Below are 20,830 nucleotides of genomic sequence, written 5' to 3' on the forward strand. Positions count from 1 at the left end.
CTGTCGAACACACTATACTCACAACAAATCATTTTACACTATTAATGAATTAGATCACAAGATCAATTTGGATTATGAGGGCCTTTCATTCTATTGGTTCCCATCTTTCCAAAATACCACCCTACCAGCTTCCTATCCCAACAATCAGTGAATTGAGTACACTTTCCATTCAGTTTCAAACTCACTAAAAGTAAAGCTGAGCAATTTAATTCCAAACCATAGAAGCCAACCCCATTTTACTGATGCAAAAGTCAAATCATTTACTCACTGACTATTCTAAATAGGAGCTGTGCAAATATTCTGGAGTTTACTTTGGACAGACCTTTCAAAGTTTAAAAGAATTTGGAGCCCGAGTAATGAATGTGTTGTCATCTCCAGTGGATGTGAGCACAGGTCCAGCACACTTTGAAGTAGTTTTATACAGTTTTTGAATAATGTCTGTAATTTTTTTCCATTATGTCTATTGCCACTTGACTAGGTTGTGCCAGTCCAAACATTCAGTCCAGATATTTATAATGGCAATAATTCAGTTAAACTAATATTTGATTACATTTGGAAAACTGACATGAGTTGATGCTTTTTTAGAGTTCAAGAGACCACTGTAAATATTGATACGATTAGAACAGACATTTCACACACTTCTCAAACGGGCATACCATTAAGTGTCTGCTCTAAAAATTGTGCCAGGTCTCATTTTAAAATGTATTGGGGTCGATTTTTACTCCCAGGCAACACAGCTGACCCATTCAGGAGATGTCACTGGGCGACTTAGCCAATTTTAACAGCCAGCCTGCATTACCATGCCAATTGCCAACGTCTTGACCAAAATGGCCTGTAAGTCAGCGGGAAGCACCTGCCAAGCAGTTAAAATCAGGTGACTCAGAGGCCACTGCTGGGGACGAGGGCGAACTGTTTCCCGCACACAGTAAGTGCATCAGAGAGCTCGAGGAGGGGAATCGTGGTTGGGGGGGCGTCCGGGTGGGGAGGAGGACTCCTGATCCTCCTGACCCACAAGCAAACCTGTAAAAAGTTAAGATTTTACGCTTACCTGGATCTCTTCTGACCCTGGATCTTGATTCAAACTGGTGGGGAAGCCACCCCTGCTCCCCAAATCAGGCCTCGGGTAAATATAACGCGGACCGCAATGACATTATCAGAAACTTGCCGCATACTTAAAGAAGGACACTGCCGGCTTTGGGCAATTTAAAATCGGCCAGATTGGAAATGAAGTGGGTAATTTCCCCTGCTCCATTTTAACAGCTTCTCCTTTCGGTTTGTACCGGACTGATTGAGTTAACTCAGCCATATTATTTGTAATTTAAGATTTTTTTTTTAAAGCTAGTAGACCTTCCATAGTGTTGCTCAAGGTAAATTGAATGATATCTTTTTTAAGTAACAAGTTTTTGTAATGCACAATGCGTTTTTATTTCTGCTGATGTGAAATTGTAACCTCGTAAGGTCATAAAGTATGAGGTTTGTTAAGTAAATGGAGCCTCAGATTAATCAGAGTGAGGGTGTTTGACGAGAAACTACTCAGAGTGAGGTCGATTAGTGTTTAATTGCAGGTCAGTGTACTGAGCCAATTTATCTGACCCTTGCTCTGGGGAATTCCCATTTTTCCTCATGCAAAGGTTAGAAAAAAGGGTCAGACAACTGATTCTTTGGGTGTTTGCCATTTTATGCTGCCAAGATTTCCGCAGTTTCCCTGGGAGGCAGAGCAGGGCTTACACCTGCAATTGGTGTGAGCTGGACAATAACATGTATTGAGACAGAAAGGGGCATTCCCACTGCTCTCATTATATTCTACCAATGCTGGCTGGGTGACCGAGTGCAAGGATGCCCAGTAAAACAAGATGCTGAAGTCTGCCCTCCTGCTATTTCGGGTCTTCTGTGGTCCAACCAGCAATTCGTAAAGGAGACTGTAATATATATAGCTCCACTAAGTGGACTACTGTAGTAATGCAGCCATTACAACAATAAAGAGGGAACAGGTCACCTGACAGGTTCCTGAAGTTATCAGCCATCTTAAAGCCTGTGTGTTTGTGAGGTCATACAGAAGACATCACATTGGCGATGAGGATGGGATGAAAAATGATGTGATCAGAAGAATGTTATTGACAACTCCTAACTTGACTTTTGATTTAGCTTGTCAGATAGCTATGTCAATGGACAAAATTCCCGAGAATTTCGTACCATTTCCAGTCGTCAGACAACCGAGGTGAATCGCCTGCAGGTTAAAAGTAAAAGGCAGTTGGGCTCCAAGGTCTCAGCAACTGGCAAAGGTAACAGAGCATTGAAGTCCTGCTATCGGTGCCTGGGACAACACATTGCTCAAAGTTGTCCATATATGAAGGCAGAGTGTTTCTTCTGCATGAAAACTGGGCATCTTGTGAAGGCATTCCGACTGAAGGGTAAACCAGCTTTCAAGGCTATAAGTAGAAATCCCCAGAGACTACATAGCATGAAAGAAAAGCAACAGGATGAAGAGATACACATCATCAGGAGCACAAGGATATCATCATCCATGTAGATGTTGCAGGAACCATGATACCCATGGGAATCGACACTGGTGCATCCGTCAGCGTAGCACCATAATCACTATATCTCAACAAATTGCGGAATTTCCCACTGGAGAAATCCAAGATAGAGCTGCAAGGCTCCTCAGGAAAGAACCTTCCTGCGGTAGGTCGTATCACCATAGCGGTGAAATACAAGGATCAATTTCAGAGCTTGCTTCTCTTAGTAGTGGCAGGGGACAAGCCTGCCTTACTAGGAAGAAATTGGTAGAGAGCACCATGTTAGTTCACTATGACGTATCTAAGGAGATCAAGCTAGCATGTGATGCCTCTCCATATGGAGTTGGGGCAGTAATCTCTCATGTACTACATAGTGGGGAGGAGAGACCAATTGTTTTTGCTTCACACACTTTCAGTGCCAGTGAGCGTAATTATGCGCAAATCAAAAAGGAAGCTTTGGCATTCATTTTTGGGGTCGAAAAGTGCCACAAATACTTGTATGATCGTAAGTTTACCATCGTTGTGGAGCATAAGCCCCTGACAGCAATTCTCCATCCAAAGTCCCCAGTTCCAACATTGGCTGCAGCCCAAATGCAGAGATGGGCTTTGATTTTGTCAGCATATACATATGATATTGAATACAGACAATCAGCTGATCACAGTAATGCTGATACTATGTCTAGATTGCCTTCCCCATCACAAGTTACACCCGATAAGGAAGAAGTGTTCTATTTTTCATACACTGATGAACAGCCAGCCACAGCTGAAGAGATTGGCAGAGCAGTCAAACGTGACCCAGTTATGTCAAAGGTGTATGATCACAACACAAATGGCTGGCCAAACCAGGTATCAGAGAAAGATATTCATCCATTCTTCAATCCTTAGGAATGAATTATCAGTCGGTAAAGATTGTATCACGTGGGGTGCTGAACGGCAGGATAGAGTCGATATATTTACTGAGGCATATGAAAGCATCGGCCTTACGCTAAACATCCGTAAGACAAAGGTCCTCCACCAGCCTGTCCTTGCCGCACAGCACTGTCCCCCGGTCATCAAGATCCATGGCGCGGCCCTCGACAACTTGGACCATTTCCCATACCTCGGGAGCCTCTTGTCAACAAAAGCAGACATTGATGCCTCCAGTGCGCCAGTGCAGCCTTTGGCCGCCTGAGGAAAAGAGTGTTTGAACACCAGGCCCTCAAATCTACCACCAAGCTCATGGTCCACAGGGATGTAGTAATACCTGCCCTCCTGTATGGCTCAGGGGCATGGACAATGTACAGAAGACACCTCAAGTCGTTGGAGATATATCACCAACGATGTCTCCGCAAGATCCTGCAAATTCCCTGGTTGGGCAGGTGCACCAACATCAGTGTCCTCATCCCCAGCATTGAAGCACTGACCACATTCGATCAGCTTCGCTGGGCAGGCCACATAGTTCGCATGCCAGACACGAGACTCCCAAAGCAAGTGCTCTATGCGAAACTCCTTCATGGCAAACAAGCCAAAGATAGGCAGAGGAAATGTTACAAGGACACCCTCAAAGCCTCCCTGATGAAGTGCGACATCACCACTGATACCTGGGAGTCCCTGGGCAAAGATCTCCCTAAGTGGAGAAAGTGCATCTGGGAGGGCGTTGAGCACTTCGAGTCTCAACGCTGAGCACGTGCAGAGGTCAAGCGCAGGCAACGGAAGGAGCGTGCGGTAAACCAGTCCCACCCACCCCTTCTCTCAACGACTGTCTGTCCCACCAGTGGCTCTCGTATTGGACTGTTCAGCTACCAAAAAACTCACTTCAGGAGTGGAAGCAAGTTTTCCTCGATTCTGAGGGACTGCTTATGATACCAAATAAATTCAGGACCAAATTATTAGGAGATCTTTATGACTAGCACCTGGTAAAATGCTTGACTAAGAGTTTTGCATACAGTTACTTATGGTGGCCAGGTCTAGATAAAGATATAGAGTAGATCATTAGTCACTGTACTACATGTCAATCGGTAAGCAGGAAACCACCATGATTGCCATTACAGCCATGGAAATGGCTTCCCAGGGTGTGGCAAAGGTTACATATCAATTTTGCTGAGCTAGAAGGATAGCAATTGTTCATTGTGATTGATAGCCATTCGAAGTTGGTAGAGGTGTTTCTAATGCAGAAAATAACAACAAGTAAAACATTAGACATTTTGCGAAGATTATTTTCTTCATATGGCCTCTCAAAAGAAATTGTGTCTGATAATAGACCACAATTTTGTTCAAAATAATTTGCACAGTTCACAACCAAAAATGGTGGGAAACATACCAAGGTTCCACAGTACCACCTTGCTTCAAATGGTGCAGCAGAGCGCACAGTACAAATTGTAAAATGTGCCCTCATCAAACAGATGTTAGATCCAAATCCAAAGAAATGACAGTTGTCATTGGACCACAAATTGGCTAATTTTCTAATTATGTATCATTATATTCCTCATAAAACTACTGGTAGAACACCAACAGAGTTGTTTCTCAAACGACAGCCACAAACCAGATTCTCATTGTTAAAACCAAACTTGGCAGTCTGTGGAAGAGAAACAATTAAGACAGAAGAGAATCATGATAGAGGTAGAGTAAAAGAGAGAAGTGTGGAATTAAATCATAAGATGAAAGTGAAGAACTATCACCATAAATGATTAAAGTGGTCATCAGGAAGAGTGGTGAAGCTATGTGGTCTTCACACATATTTGGTCAAAATGTTTGATCATGGACAGGTTAGGTTTGTTCACATTGATCATATTTTACCTACAGATGTGGAAGGACTTGAAGGTTGGAATGATTCATTTATTTCTGACTCATCAGATAGTTTTGTTACAAGTACATTACTAGTAGCATATCCTACATCAAATGTACTTGAAACAAGCCCAAGAGAAAGTCAGACAGACAAACAGACTGAAGTTGCAGAGAGTTCAAATGTAAATCATGGACATCCCTTGGAGGAAAACTTTCCTCAGGATCAGCCTAGAATGAGTCTAAGTTCGACATCATGTTTGGGAAGTTCTGTTTGAGAGCAAAGGTATCCTCTTTGAAACAGAAAACAAGTGGTTCAGCTTGATTTGTAAATATTGCAAAATAAGTCCATATCGTTTGTTATGTATAACCATGCAAGTTATGTATGATGATTGTTTGTTGTAATTACTTCTTCATTAAGGAGGGAAAAATGTAATATATCCCACCCAGTGGACTAATGTGGTAATGCAGCCATTGCCGTTTACAAGAATAACGAGGGAACAGGTCACCTGACAGGTTCCTGAAGATATCAGTCATCTTAAAGCCTGTGTGTTTGAGGTCGTACAAAAGCTATCACAGAGACCACTGCAAAAATGTATGGAAAATATTTAATAGTTTAAATTCAATGGAGCCAGTAGGATCAGGTGTGCTCCTCCTGGCTCCACAAAAATACTGCGGGGCCTACGCCTATCCCACCTTCTCCCACGCCCACCCCACCTTCTCCCATGCCCATCCCACCTTCTCCCACGCCCACCCCACCTTCTCCCACACCCACCCCACCTTCTCTCATGCCCACCCCACCTTCTGCCCCGTTCCCAGGCAAGACCAGCTCGCTGTCAGAATTAGTCAGGCCCTTATCGGTGAGCAGCACTAGGATGCCCTATTGGCATCCGCAGTTTGCCGGCTCAATGCACATGAAACCCAGAGATCCATTTCGCTAGGGTGTCAGGATTATGCTGCCTATTTTGCGCTGGTTTCTGGCACGAGTTGAATTTCTCTCCCTAGTTTTTCCCTTTGTCTTAGTTGTCAAAGAATTGTTGCCTTAGCTGCTGGGTGTAAAGTCTAGGCTGGCTGCTGGTAACTGAGGCTTGGTGTAATTGCTGGGAACTGGTGGTAGGTAGTGCCTGAGTTGACTGCTAGGATTTGAGACTTGGTCTGCTCATTGAGAGGCTGAAAAATCCTATTCCAGTGCATAAGTTTAGAAATGTGTTGTTTTTTAATTCATTCATAAGACGTGGGTGTTGCTGACAAGATCTGCATTTATTGCCCATCCCAAGTTGCCCTTGAGAAGATGGTAGTGAGCCGCCTTCTTGAACTGCTGCAATTCGTGTTGTGAAGGCACTCCCATAGTGCTATTAGGAAGGGGGGTTCCAGGATTTTGACTTAGCAACAATGAAGGAATGGTGATATATTTCCAAGTTAGGATGGTGTGTGACTTGGAGGGGAACTTGCAGATGATGGTGTTCCCTTGCATCTGCTACCCTTGTCCTTCTAAGTGGTGGAGGTCGCGGGTTTAGGAGGTGCTATCGAAGAAACCTTGGCGAGTTGCTGCAGTGCATCTTGTAGATGGTACACACTGCAAGTACAGTGCACCAGTGGTGGAGGGAGTGAATGTTTAAGGTTGTCGATGGAGTGCCAATCAAGTGGGCTGCTTCATCCTGGATGGTGTCGAGCTTTTTGAGTGTTGTTGGAGCTGCACTCATCCAGGCAAATGGAGAGTATACCATCACATTCCTGACTTGTGCCTTGTAGATGGTGGAAAGGCTTTGGGGAGTTAGGAGGTGAGACACTTGTTGTATAATACCCAGCTTCTGACCTGCTCTTGTTGCCACAGTATTTATAAGGCTGGTCCAGTTAAGTTTCTGATCTATGGTAATCCCCAAGATGTTGATGGTGGAGGATTTGGCATTGGTAATCCTGTTGAATTTCATGGGGAGGTGGCTAGATTCTCTCTTGTTGGAGATGGTCATTGCCTGGCACTTGTGTGGTGCGAATGTTACTTGCCACTTATCAGCCCAAGCCTGAATGTTGTCCAGGCATTGCTGCATGCTGGCATGGACTGCTTCATTATCTGAGGAATTGAGAATTGAACTGAACATTGTGCAATCATCAATGAACATCCCAATTTCAGACCTTATGATGGAGGGAAGGTCATTGATGAAGCAGCTGAAGATGGTTGGGCCTAGGACACTGCCCTGAGGAACCCCTGCAGCAATGTCCTGAGGCTGAAATGATTGGCCTCCAATAACTAAAACCATCTTCCTTTGTGCTAGGTATGACTACAACCAGTGGAGACATTTCCCCCTGATTCCCATTGACTTCAGTTTTACTAGGCTCTTTGATGCCACACTTGGTCAAATGCTGCCTTACTGTCAAGCGCATTCATTCTCACCTCACCTCAACTCTAGAAATCAGCTCTTTTGTCCATGTTTGGAACAAGGCTGTAATGAAGTCTGGAGCCGAGTGGTCCTGGCGGAACCTAACTGGGCATTGCAATGTAGGCTATTGGTGAGTAAGTAATGCTTAATAGCACTGTCAACATCATCTTCCTTCACATTGCTGATGAATGAGGATAGGCTGATGGGGCGGTAAGTGGCCAGATTGGATTTGTTGTTTAGCATGCATGTAGACCTGTGTTGCAGCTTCACTGGGTTGGCACCTCATTTTTAGATACACCTGGTGCTGCTCCTGGCATGCTCTTCTACACTCCTCATTATATCAGGCTTGGTCCCCAGGCTTGATGGTAATGGTAGAGTGAGTGATATGTCGAGCCATGAGTTTACAGATTGTGGTGGAATACAATTCTGCTGCTGATGATGACCCACAGCGCCTCATGGATGCTCAGTTTGAACTGCTATATCTGTCTGAATCTATCCCATTTAGCACGATGGTAGTGCTACACAACATGATGGAGGGTGTCCTCAGAGTGAAGAAGAGACTTTGTCTCCACAATGACTGTGCGGTGGTCACTGCTACCAATACGGTCATAGGCGGATGCATCTCCTCTGCAAAAGATAGATTCGTGAGGACAAGGTCAAGTAGGTTTTTCCCTCACGCCGGTTCTCTCATCACCTGCTACAGACCCAGCCTGGCAGCTATTCCCTTCAGGACTCAGTCAATAGTGGTGCTACCGAGTCACTCTTGGTGATGGACATTGAAGTCCTCCACCCAGAGTACATTCTGTGCCCTTGCTACCCTCAGTGCTTCTTCCAAGTGGTGGTTAACATAGAGGAGTACTGATTCATCAGCTGAGGGAGGGTGGTAGATGTTAATCAGCAGGAGATTTCCTTGCCTAGGTTTGACCTGATGCCATGAGACTTCATGGGGTCCGGAGTCAATGTTCAGGACTTCCAGGGCCAATCCTTCCTGACTGTATACCACTGTGCTGGTGGGACAGGGCAGACACAGGGATAGTAATGGAGGGGTCTGCGAAAATGATTGTCTTAATCTAGAGGCCAGCCACTGCATGAGTGTTGCAATATTTTTTCAAGTTTCAAAAGCATATTTTTCAGATGAATACTCCAGGTTTTATCCTGGGTTATTTCGTTTGCAGACAATGCATTTGTCAATGTGCAGATGAATGTAATTCATTGTAAAGAAAGCATTAATCTTTGGAAAGGAATGGGATTCTTACACAGCAAAGAGAGGCATTAAGGATAATCTGCCATCTTTAGGATATAAATCTTACCAATTTCATGCTCTCCTGGATTATCGGAGATCTCGATGGCGTACAGTTTCATTCCCTGATAGCTTTTGCCAATGTTATAAATCCTCGTGATGTTTGGACACTGTTCATTTACTATCTTCATCAACTGTTCAACAAAATGGACAATTCGGTGAGAATTCAGTGGTTGGGGCTGAAAGCATCACAATGAGTTAGTAGCTCCCTTGAGTGACATTAGAGCATCATTCTATCAGACTCTCTCATATAGATCATTTAAACTGTGTGCATTCTGAAACTACCGACACATCCAAGGACTAGCATCGTATTAAAAAATTCAGAAGTTTACACAAGTGAGTACTGAGCAATGATTAGCCATTAATAAATCATCAGTCAACTAGGGTTGCACTAAAGGCAGACTTTCATGCCTAATTAACTGAATAAATTGTTTTGTCCCTTATTGCAGAATTTTTTGTCTCTGCATCATCTGCATCAGGGCATCATTTTAGAAGTTAATGATGCACATTTGTGTCATATGTTGAGCTGCAATCTCCTGAAAGAAGCTCTGCAATCTAATGATTTAAATTATTGACAAGATATCGAAACCATACTGGTGTGAAAATCTTAACCCTGGCACTAGTCATTTTGTACACAAATCTTTGATGGTGGCAGGACAAAGCAGTTAATAAATCATATGAGATCCTGGGCTTTATCAATAGAGGTATAGGCCGCAAAATTCGGTACCATTACGGCAGTAGTTATGGCAGTTTAAAAAAAATGGCATCCCTCTCGCTTCAATGGGCGTGGGCCGATCATGCATCGCGATCCCTACGGCCGTTTTTGGGCCTACTCCAATTTTTAGCCCATAGAGAAAAAAAATCAGGAATTTATGCTCAACTATATAAGGCACTAGTTCTGCCTCAGCTGTAGTACTGTGTCAAATTCTGGGCACCACACTTTAGGAAGGACATGAAGGCTTTGGTGGGGATACAGAAGAGATTTACTAAAATGGTCCCAGAGATGAGGGACTTCAGTTAAGTGGATATACTGGAGAAGCTGGGGTTGTTCTCCTTAGAGCAGAGAAGGCTGAGAGGATATTTGATAGAGGTGTTCAAAATCATAAAGGTTTTGGATAGAGTAAATAATGAGAAACTGTTCCAATGGCTGAAGGGTCGATGATGAGAGGGCACAGATTTAATGTGATTCACAAAAGAATCAGAGGCAACATGAGGAAAAACTATTTACATTAGCGAGTGGTTAGGATTTGAAATCCACTGCCTGATAGGGTGGTGAATACAGATTCAATAGTAGCCTTCAGAAGGGATTTGGATAAATACATGAAGGAATGAAAATTGCAGGGATATGGGGGGAAAGCGGGGGAGTGGGACTAACTGGATTGGTCTTCCAATGAGCCAGCGCAGACTTGATGGGCTGAATGGCTTCCTTCTGTACTGTACTATTCTATGATTCTATAACTGTTTGGAATGATCACACTTGGTTTGAAGTTTTTACTTGAATATATTGTTGTTATTTCTGTTACACTAATTAGAGTTTTATTCCTGATGAACCATGCCAATGATTCTCAACGTGCGCCTGCAATATATGCACACACACTCCCAGTCAAAATTTAAGGGTTGAACTTGCTGTTGCTGATGCTGCAGTTTGAATGTTCATAACAAATTACTGTCTTTGCTAATTGTGCAGATTTCTTAGCCAGTCTTTGTTGTCATATCCTTAGTTACATAACTCTGTTGTGACCAGATATTGACTCAGTTAGTAAGTGTGACTTAAAATATATTCCTAATGAGATAATTAATTCGTTTGTTTTACCAGGTCCATCAACATTGTCATTTTAAGGATAGGTACATTGAGATGAGCTATCGCAGCAACAGAGAATGTTTAAAAATTGTCTTTTTTTCCTTTTTCATTTTGAAGAAATCACTGAGTAAAACTTGTTTGCTGAAAGAAAATTGTTCTTAAGTTATTGCACCATTGAGAAATAAATTAAATTTGTCAGGCAAATATAATTGTATCCAATTTGAAAATCATTCACATACTTCCTATGCTTGTGAACGCTTTCCCAGGTAATTAGTGGCCTGGAAATCCCGGCCTCCCTAGGTCTGTATGGAGTGTATACGGACCCGGGAAGGCATCGCAAAAGCCGGTTTTCAGCGCACAAGCTCCAGCTTGACAGATCCTCCGTGTCTTGGGAGCGAGGACATTTGCCAGGGCAAGATTCGGTATTTACCCATATCTTGCCCAGCAAATGTCCTCAAAACTTTTGTGCCTGATAAAAGCAAGTGCATAGCTTACTTTTACAGGCAGAAGAGTTTTAAAACATACAAAAACATAATTAAATTAAATTTAAAAAACACATTTTATTGTTAAAAACCCTACCCACTATGGTAAGTTTATTTTAAACCATAATTTTAAAAACTTTTTTAAAAATCTGAAATTTTTTTTCTAAGATATTTGTTAACTTGAATTTCAATTAATTTTAATTATGTGAGGTGTGTTTTTTATTTATTATTGTGGTGTTTAGTGTTGTAGATACGGAGTTCTCATTGCTATTAATGAGAATGCTGTGGAATACTGTACCTGATTGGCTGAGCAGTCACATGTAACTGCACCTTCTATGTAGGAACCTGGAGGACGGGAGCGCACTTCGCAGCGCAGGAAGAGAAGGCCTCACCAACGGAATCCCACGCTCCTCCGGGACCAGCAGGTAATTTCGTTAAAATTCTCCAGTCGGAGGCGTTTGTCTGAAAGAAGCCTCCGACCAGAATTTCAGGGCCACTGAGTTCAGAAGATTCAAATCCACTTCACATCTGCCCACAACAGAATCCATTCCACTGAACAATTTTTTCTCAATCTTAACTAACAAATACTAAGAACAGATGAATAGGATACTTTGGGCTAGAAATTCATGGGGCACTAATTTTTGAAATGTTGAAAAAGTAGTGCCAGGTGCTAATGATTCTGAGCTTCCACTAAGTTGCATGTTAGTGCTCCAAGAAAGTGCTAATGACCTCAGTAGGGTGCTACAGGGGCTCTACTAGCAGAGTGATAATGAATTTCAGGTGCAATGCAATCGGGAATGATCATTCACACTGGCACCTTCCAGCTCTTAAAGGGGGGTGGAAGAGGGGTTCCATCATTGTGCAGATCCTCATTATCAGCATTGCTGGCTGTGAAGGTGACCTGCAAACAACTGAATTCAGTAATTCTCATGGCTGATCCCAGTCCCAGGGAGAGAACTCACCATTTCAACGACCAGGTATTGGTCGCGAGAGTGGAACAAAGGAGGGCAGTGCTGTTCCCGGCCACTGGAAGGAGGCCATTTCCCCAGGGCTTCAGGGCAAGGTGGAGGGAAGTGGCCCAGGAGGTCTCGGCCAGCAGTGTAGTCATGAGGAGCCTGATACAGTGTGGTAAGAAATTCAATGACCTCACTTGGGTGGTCAGGGTGAGTAGATGTTTCAACAGGTCCTACATAGCCGGATCTGAACCTCAGTCTGCACACAGTGCACAAATCACCACTCACCCACCAAGCATTTGCACCTACTAAAACTCACATCCACATCTTACGCCTTGCCTACAATTACAGCTATTCAACTGCAGCACGCACATCTCCCAAACACATAGCTGCACTCTCTCACACACATTCGCTTCTCTTGCAGGCCAAGATGGCCCACAATAGGAGGGAGCAGCAAAGAACAGGCGGGGGTGACGCCTGTTCTTACAGACCTGGAGGAGTAAGTGCTGCGACTCATTGGGCAGCAGGTGGTGGGCGCCGTGGCCGTCGGTAACGTCGACCCCCTTGGGGGCAACAATGGTATCTTCATCCCCTCGCCTTCTCTCATCTCACTTCTCCCTCACACCAGACGCCTTTCCCACTTTCCAGCTCCCGATATTGTCTGCATTCCCTGCTCCCTTCCTGCTCCCCTGCCCTCACCAACCTGAGTCTTATGCCTTTATGCTTTCAGATAATCAGTAACCAGATGACCAGCCTGTCCCTGAGCCTCCCAGTGTGAGTGAGGCGGGAGAAGAGGAGGAGTAAAGCACCACATCACTGCATCTCTCACCCGCAGGCACCACCTCAGATACTGGCACTATACGATCTTGAGAGGCAAGTTTAGTAAAGGGATCTGCACTGGGTGATGCACTAGGGATGAGCGGGCTGCAGCAAGCCGGTAGTGGGGGGGGGGGGAAGGGTAACTCGGGAGCCAGCTCCCCTGAGGGGGGTTCGCATGCGAGTTCTGCTGCACAGGACTCAGATCACCTCGATGGGTAGTAATATGTCCTTACTATACAGTACAAAAGCACACGAGGCCCATACTAGAGAGAAGGTCACAGAGAAGGTCACTCTGTGATCAGTAACCTTTATGTGCCAACACTGAAGTGATGAAGGTGGGTGGAGCTTCCCCTTTTATACCTGAAAGTCCAGGTTGGGAGTGTCTCCAACAAGTTCGCCACCTAGTGGTCAGTGTTCTCACGGTGTACAACTTAGGTCAGCTTGTACTTGGGTTACAATGACAGTTGAATGCATGACAGGTAGACGGTCACATGAAGGGTGATGGCCATGCACTCGTAGATGAAAGGTGCAACGTCAACAAGTGTGCCCAAGAACCTCTTGGCAATGGTGGAGGAGTCTGCGTCCAAGATTGCACAGAGCTCTGCGCACACCATGGAACCCACTTTGTAGAGGATGGTGGACTCCCAGAGACCCTGGGGACCCAGACCTCATGACGTGGATATTGGGTGATGTGGCAGCATCCATTGAATCACAGATAGAAGCCACGCAACATCGTAGTGCTGTCATGCAGTCAATGGTTAATGGCACTGAGTCTCAGACTGTTCTCATGCAGTCTCAACTGGATGTCACACGAGCTCCGACTGCTGCCCTCACCGCTGGGTCCACCACAGTCCACCGGGGATCTCACGGTGTCGCAGCAGGCCACCAATCTGTGCTCCAGCAGATTGGTCGGGATGCTGAGGTGCTGCCCTGGGGGAGTGACACTGGGTCAGTGGAACAGGAACCTGCTGTCCTCTCTCACAATGACAGCATTCCTGATCCCACCACTCCCACTCCGCCATTGCACTTGTTGCTGCCGGGTCATCCAGCCAGCCCATACTGCCGCCGGCCAGCCTGAGGTGGTGCAGTTTACAGCTGGGTCTTCCAGGCCCAGAGCTGTTTGAGGGTGTCCTGCAAGGCCATCTGTAGTCTCTGGCCCTGACACACGGCAGCCTTCCACCAGCCCTGCTGCAGCCACTATGTAGGAGCAGTAGAATAGGTCAAGTCAGTGTTAAGAGGGGAAGTAAGGGTTTGCACAAGGGTGATTAGTTAATATCGTTGTTGTATATGTGTGGTTACTGAATTTGGATAAATTTATTAATGGAATGTTGCAGATTTGGTGCTGTGTCTCATTTCAGCTTTGCGCTGTGATATAGAATGAGAAACTGATGGAATGACGGGGACGTGCTGAGCAACCGGAATGTGGCCTTGAATTCATTGGAACCGAAGTCTGATGAGACGCTCACGGACTGCCCCTCCACAAGGCCAATTGAGTGGCTGCCTCCTCCCTCACTGCTGTTCATGCTCCTGTTCCTCCTCCTCCTCCTCCTCCTCTCCCTCTTCCTCCTCCTGAGGTGGTATGTGTAGTGTCTCTGCACCTTATTACAAACTCACACGAGGCATGTATATATCAGACACGGTCACTCTGTGACCTTCACTTTATTCCCAGGACCAAGGAGTGCTGACCCTGGGTGGACCTCCCCTTTTAAACCTGGAAACCCAGGTGAGGAGTGTGTGTGCATTTCAAGGATACAGGTACAGTGTGCATGAGTTACAGTTACATAACTATTGTCATTGCAAGATGGTGAAATACATGACAGTATGGCTATGCCTTGTGGCAATGGCTGTGCCCTCATGATCGCCAGGTTGTGCAGCATGCAGCAGACAATGACGAATAGGGACACCCGCTCAGCCGAGTACTGGAGGGCTCCACTCGAGTGGTCAAGGCAGCGGAACCGTTGCTTGAGCACTCCAATGGTCTGCTCAATGATGATCCTGGTGGCAGCATGGCTCTCATTATATGAGTGCTGGGCAGGAGTGTTGGGGTTGCGGAGGGGAGTCATGAGCCAGGTGGAGAGCAGATAGCCCTTGTCTCCCAGCAGCCAGCCACAAGTTTCATGTGGTGGCTGGAACAGAGCTGGTGCACCAGTCTGGCGCAGGATAAAGGCATCGTGGCTGCTGCTAGGATAATGAGCATTGACGGTGAGGATTCTCCTTGTGTGGTCGCAGGAGTGTTGGGGTAGCCCTTGCAGTTACGGAATATTTCAGGATGGTTATGAGGCACCTGCAAAGTGACGTGGGTGCAGTCAATGCCACACGCACACTCATCCTGCTTCTCTCCTGTAGAGAGCATCTGTGACCTCACGGATTGCATCAATGGACGGCAAACTGCGAGGTGTTAGCTATGTTTCATGTTGCAGGCTGGAAAGATCCACTGGCGTAGATATTGAGGGTGACGGTGACCTTCACTGCCACTGAGAGAGTCGTGGTAACCCAGGTCTGAGGCTGTATGTCTGGTTGCAGGAGGTGGCAGAGCTCTGTAACCCCACGTCCTTGGTGAAACAGAGCCTTCTAAGACACTGTTCCTCAGTGAAATTGATTTAGGACAAGTGTTGCAATCTTTCTCTCTGTCTCCGCTGCCTTCGACGCTGATGTGGAGGGCAAGGTCCAGTGCCAGTACAGCCCCCATTAACGTATGGAAATGTAGCACTTTTAAAGCTCACCTGAATGATAATGAATAATTTGTATGAGGCAGATGTCTCCTGAAACTGAAAGTCGCTTAAATCACTGAAAATGGCTGCTTGCCTGTCTCAACCTGACAAGGCAGCATTCTTTGCCAACTACAAATAAACTACAAATTGACTGCATACTGCCTCCTTTTCCTGCCGCTGTTGACGGAAGGTGCACAGGCAGGGGGGCGAGAGTGAATTTCTGATCCGGGGCGGTAACGGGGTGCTGCGCACTTGATGGTGTCACGATCAGTGGGGCGCTAGGGACTGAGGTGATAAGTGTTGGCGCCTGCGGAAAACCGCCAGGGTAGTTCGCGGGCATCGGTGAATTCATCGTGCTCGGTCGCTATCCCCTTAAAGCTGCGTTAGCACTCTCCACAGGCGCTAACGGGAGGTGCAAAGCAGCCCAATTTATTCCCCATTTTACTTTGAGTTAACTGGGTCTGAACCAAGTTCAAATGTCACAGTTTATTATTACCAAAGGCAAGATTTCAGCATAGATTTCTTTTCCACGCTTGCAGTGGTTAAATGTACGAGAATCAATATTGGCCCTGAGATTATACTGTGGGGCACTGCTATTGAATTCATTACTAGTATCCCAGAGCTATTGCTTTTAATTTCTTCTGAAAGTGCCATCTGCCTGCTTACATAATGTACTTGAATGCGTCACATACAAACCTAGAACTTGCTGTTTGTACACTGGGGATTGATTGAGTTTCTAACATTTTTGGGGGTGTAACAATTTTGCTGTTTTCAACCAGTAAGCTAAACTGTGGGTTATATCTCCCACACTGTGGGCTGGCCAATGAAAAGGAAATAGCATGTATCCTCTTAATCAGCTGCAAACTGCAATTCGGAGCAAGGTATAGGGCCAACAGAAGTTCAGCAGCTTGTCACTGAAATCCTGCAGCCAGATATCGTGCTTACTCCTCTGCAATCACTTAGATGGAATGGTGGGTTAGATGTCACTCGTCTAAAATAAAACACAGGCACCAAGAGACAGGAGTGTGCTAATTTTAACTGCCATTATTCACGAACTGCACAATAGAGGAATAAATGCTGTGCACTTGACTTAAACATTGGGCTTGATTTTGCAGATGGAGGCTTCCCGCGGGCGGATGCCACCGACCAGCAAAAAAATCTAGGAACTTACCTTCTGCCTGGGGATCCACAGGGACTTGAGTTCCTGGATCTCTACGCGTAGGCCTGCGTAGAGGCCCACGTATCCCAGGGGCGCAAGCTGTTCGCAAGCTCCCCTGGGATCACGTGGGCTGGCCCAACCAATCAAAGAATCCCCATAAGCATGGGGATCACATAAAAAACACATTTAACATAACAAATAAATTTAAAAGTTACATAATTAAAATGAATTAAAATACAATATAATTGAACATTTAAAACAAAAATAAATTTTTTTGAAAAATAAATTTAAAGGCTAGAAATTCGCCAGGATACCATCCCTCGCGAGGGTTGGAACAGGGGTGCTAAAGGGTTAGCAGCCGTGAGCGCCGGCATTCGTGCCACTCAGCAATTTCAATGCACCGGTACCAGCGGCGCAAAGGAGTACCGCTCGGGAGCATCCAGCCAGTGTACAACGCCCCCAGTATCGAGCCGCTTTAAAAATTTGTTTCACGCTGAAACCGTAGCGCCCCATCGTGACCCCGCCGGAGAAAGCTGGCGTGCGGAGCTGTCCCGGTGGCGGTGAGGGAAGGGATGACTGCGTGAGGTAAGTGTGGTTTTTTTTGCGATTTAACTTTATTTGGGGTAATATAGGGAATGTTTTTCGTTCTGATTTTTGTTATTGCAGGGAGGCCTCTCATAGAGCGCTACGAATCCGGCTTTTTAGCTCCAAATATTCAGTTGCTCACCCGGCCTAGCGGCCTAATATAGTGTGCAACGCCTCCTTCAGCGCTCCACTCCACTGTCAGGGTGCAGCTGCTGAATTTTTGAGCTGCTGACGCAAACCATTTTCCGGCGCTAAATTTAACCACCGCCCGACATTAACGCCTCAAAAAACCATCAACCTATTTTCCAGTCATTTTTATGACGTCATTAGATGTGCAACACTGAAATACCACCAAAAATTACCACCAGAGGTAAATTCATCAATACCACCATTTTTACCACTGGCCTAAATTACCACCGAGAAAAGTGCAGTCTTATCTGAACTTATCTGATTGAATCCAGTGCAACGGACACCATTTTAAGAAATGGAGCTGCAGTCCATTCCACATGAGAGAAGGCTGAGTTTGACACAAGACATCTTTATGTTAGTTCAGAGTTAGATTTTACGGTTATTTGAGGCCTTCAGTGGATTATTTGAGAAAATTGGAGGACATTTTAAGGATACTTAAGAAAATTGGAGGACATTTGAGGACATTTTGAGAACATTTTGAGGATATCTGAGGACATCAGTAGCTCATAAATCAACGCCTTGCTTGAACAGTGAGAATTACGTTTCACTTTTACCGCCCACTCTATCCTGTTGAGTTTTACCCTTCATTTTCTAAAAGTTAGACACAGTACAAGAATGGTTAGGTTTAACAAAATGTTATAAAATGTTGTAAATTTTGAAAAATGTAAAAGTCAATAAATAAATAATTTTTTAACTTCAACGATTTAACATTTTTTGCAACAACAATATAACAATAATAACACAACCAGAACAACTACAAGAACTACAACATCAACAGCAAGAACAAAAACAGCAATAAACCATCAGCCCCCACCCTGCACTTCTTTCATCTGCGGCCAAGACTCTAACACCGAAATACCACCGAAAATTACCACCAGAGGTAACTTCATCAATACCACCATTTTTACCACCCGCAAAAATACCACCCATTTTACTTTGAGTGTTGTACAATCAAAAATAAGAACAAAATACATTTAGCCCTACCACCGGTCATTATTTGATGAAAATAGCAGCCTTGAGTGAAAATGGTATTTCGATGGTAAAAAAAACCGCGATTTTTAAATACCACCGGAAAACCAGTGGTAGGGCTAAATGATGAAAATCCAGCCCACTGTGTACAAAGTGACTGGTGCCAGAGTTAACATTTTCACACCAGTATGGCTTTCATATCTTGTCAATAATTTATATCATGAGTATGTTATTTCTCCATAAGGTAAACCAGATGTATCCAGTGATAAGCTGTACTATTTCCATTCTGCACCTAATTGGCAAAAGAGTTAATTGTTCATCCTGCATCCCATTTTTCCATATTATTTTGCACATAAGGTTACGTTTTAGTTCCTAGGGAACAGGGCCTTGCCTGTGGAAGTGGGACTTTGCATCGGGCACAAGAAAAAGTATCAGAAGCATGTTCAAATCTTAACAGTTACAATAAACATGCATTCCTTTCACCTGTACTTTATACATGCTAAATGTTTAAAGGGACAGTGAGCGAGGTACATGTTTAACACACTATCAGCTGGTGATTGTACCTGTTGGTAACATTAGGACTCAGGTGGGTGGAGCTCAGGCAGCAGCACAATTATTTTAACCTCACACGCTGCAACATCTGACAAGCAGTAAAAAGGACACAAGCTCAGTGTAACTGAGTCCAGCCCCAAATTCTGCCCCCACCTACCCAGATGCTGCTTCTTTTTACAGCCCCAAGGTCCTCGACTTTTATGGGCTATTTAGTCAGTATAAATCAATTGACCTAATTATAAATGGATGGAATTGCAGAAGGTGATCCGCAAAACACTAGTAATAATCCCAGGAAATCATGCAATGATATGGGATTAATTCCATCAGTGTAAAACAGTGGCTCTGATCATTAGCAGCTCTTAAACTGAAAGCAGTTTCACCTATGTTACGAGTACTGATCTACATACTGTTACTGGCAGTTTGTGCAGAGAGCTTTAACACAGTTCAAACAATTGTCCCTGAATTGTGTAAGAATCCACGTTAACTAGCCAACAATTAAAGCTGTTCCCTAAGTCTGCTGATCTTCTGCAAAAGGTTTCATGGATACGTGAGAACATATCTGACAGGAGCGTGGCAAATCATGGTTTCACGGTATCCAATGCTGTGATTTCACCATATGTCACTGCATTGTAAGGTTTATAACTGTTTGAGCTAAGTTATAAGTATTCTGTTGAACCATGCTCAAATTATTTGAATATCAAAAGCGAATGCAAATCTGTCCTCATCACCAAATGTTACAATGTTCTAAATTCAACAAAGCAAAACTTGCAGGTTCCTGATAGCTCAGTAGTTTAATGCTTTGTGTATGGCACTGAACCGTCTTCTCTTAGGCAGTCCCCCGGAGTTGAGGATGACTTGCTTCCACACTAATATGAGTTCTGAGGTGACTAATGAGTCCAGTGCGGGATCTACAAACTCTGTCACAGGTGGAGCAGGTGGTGGTTGAAGGGATGGGTGGGTGGTGTGCTTGGCTGAACCATACAGAACAAGAAGGCTCCCAGTTTAATCCCTGGGCTCTGCTCAATTAGCCTATCTCTAAGGGGCTGATCCTCAACTTATAGTTACATTTGACTCCTATATTTCTTTATCTTCAGTCAGTTGGTATGCAGGGGCATGAGCACATCAGAAGACCTTCTGGTGGGTCTGCTCCTGGGCTTGGCTAAAAATGCACCCACAGGTCCATGATGCGATGGATCTGTCGGGTGGGGTAGATTCAACTGTTTGCCTCTCTTGTGCTTGCCCAGGTGACCTTGGAGAGTGGTCACCCGATTTCTTCCCACTGTCTACGCAGAACATGCCTGAAGGGCTTCCTGTCCCCGGGGGAAAGTGGATGTTCCTCTTCATCTTCACTGCCTGCATGAAGGCCTCCAGTGCAGCATCAGAGATCCTTGGTGCCCGTTCACTCCCTACTTCAGCCATTTGTTCAGCAAGTGGTTCTGGGTTTCTGCAGCTAGCATGCACCTCCCCTTTAAGAGGTGCTGGCTACCTTTAAGTAGTGCTATGGATGTCTGATATCACCATCCCCCCTCCCGCCCCCCCTTCCCCCACACCCTACCCCACTGAATAGGTGTGCAGCCAATAAATAGCGTGGGTAGTACTGGTTGGATGATGAACATTAGCAGGCAGCACAAATATTGCATGCTGCATTTAACCTAA

The 20,830-nt window shown here is 44.9% G+C and overlaps 1 protein-coding gene across 1 annotated transcript in view; it reads right to left on the reverse strand.

Moving 5' to 3' along the window:
* cpxm2 (carboxypeptidase X (M14 family), member 2) overlaps positions 1-20,830 on the reverse strand; it is a 222,156-nt gene that overhangs the window by 64,717 nt on the left and 136,609 nt on the right. Inside the window, exon 8 of the mRNA XM_070875011.1 lies at positions 8,965-9,088. Within this exon, the coding sequence (XP_070731112.1) occupies positions 8,965-9,088 (124 nt within the window). The remainder of the gene's footprint in view (positions 1-8,964; positions 9,089-20,830) is intronic.

This window comes from Pristiophorus japonicus, chromosome 3, assembly GCF_044704955.1.
Source record: "Pristiophorus japonicus isolate sPriJap1 chromosome 3, sPriJap1.hap1, whole genome shotgun sequence".
Taxonomy (NCBI): domain Eukaryota; kingdom Metazoa; phylum Chordata; class Chondrichthyes; family Pristiophoridae; genus Pristiophorus; species Pristiophorus japonicus.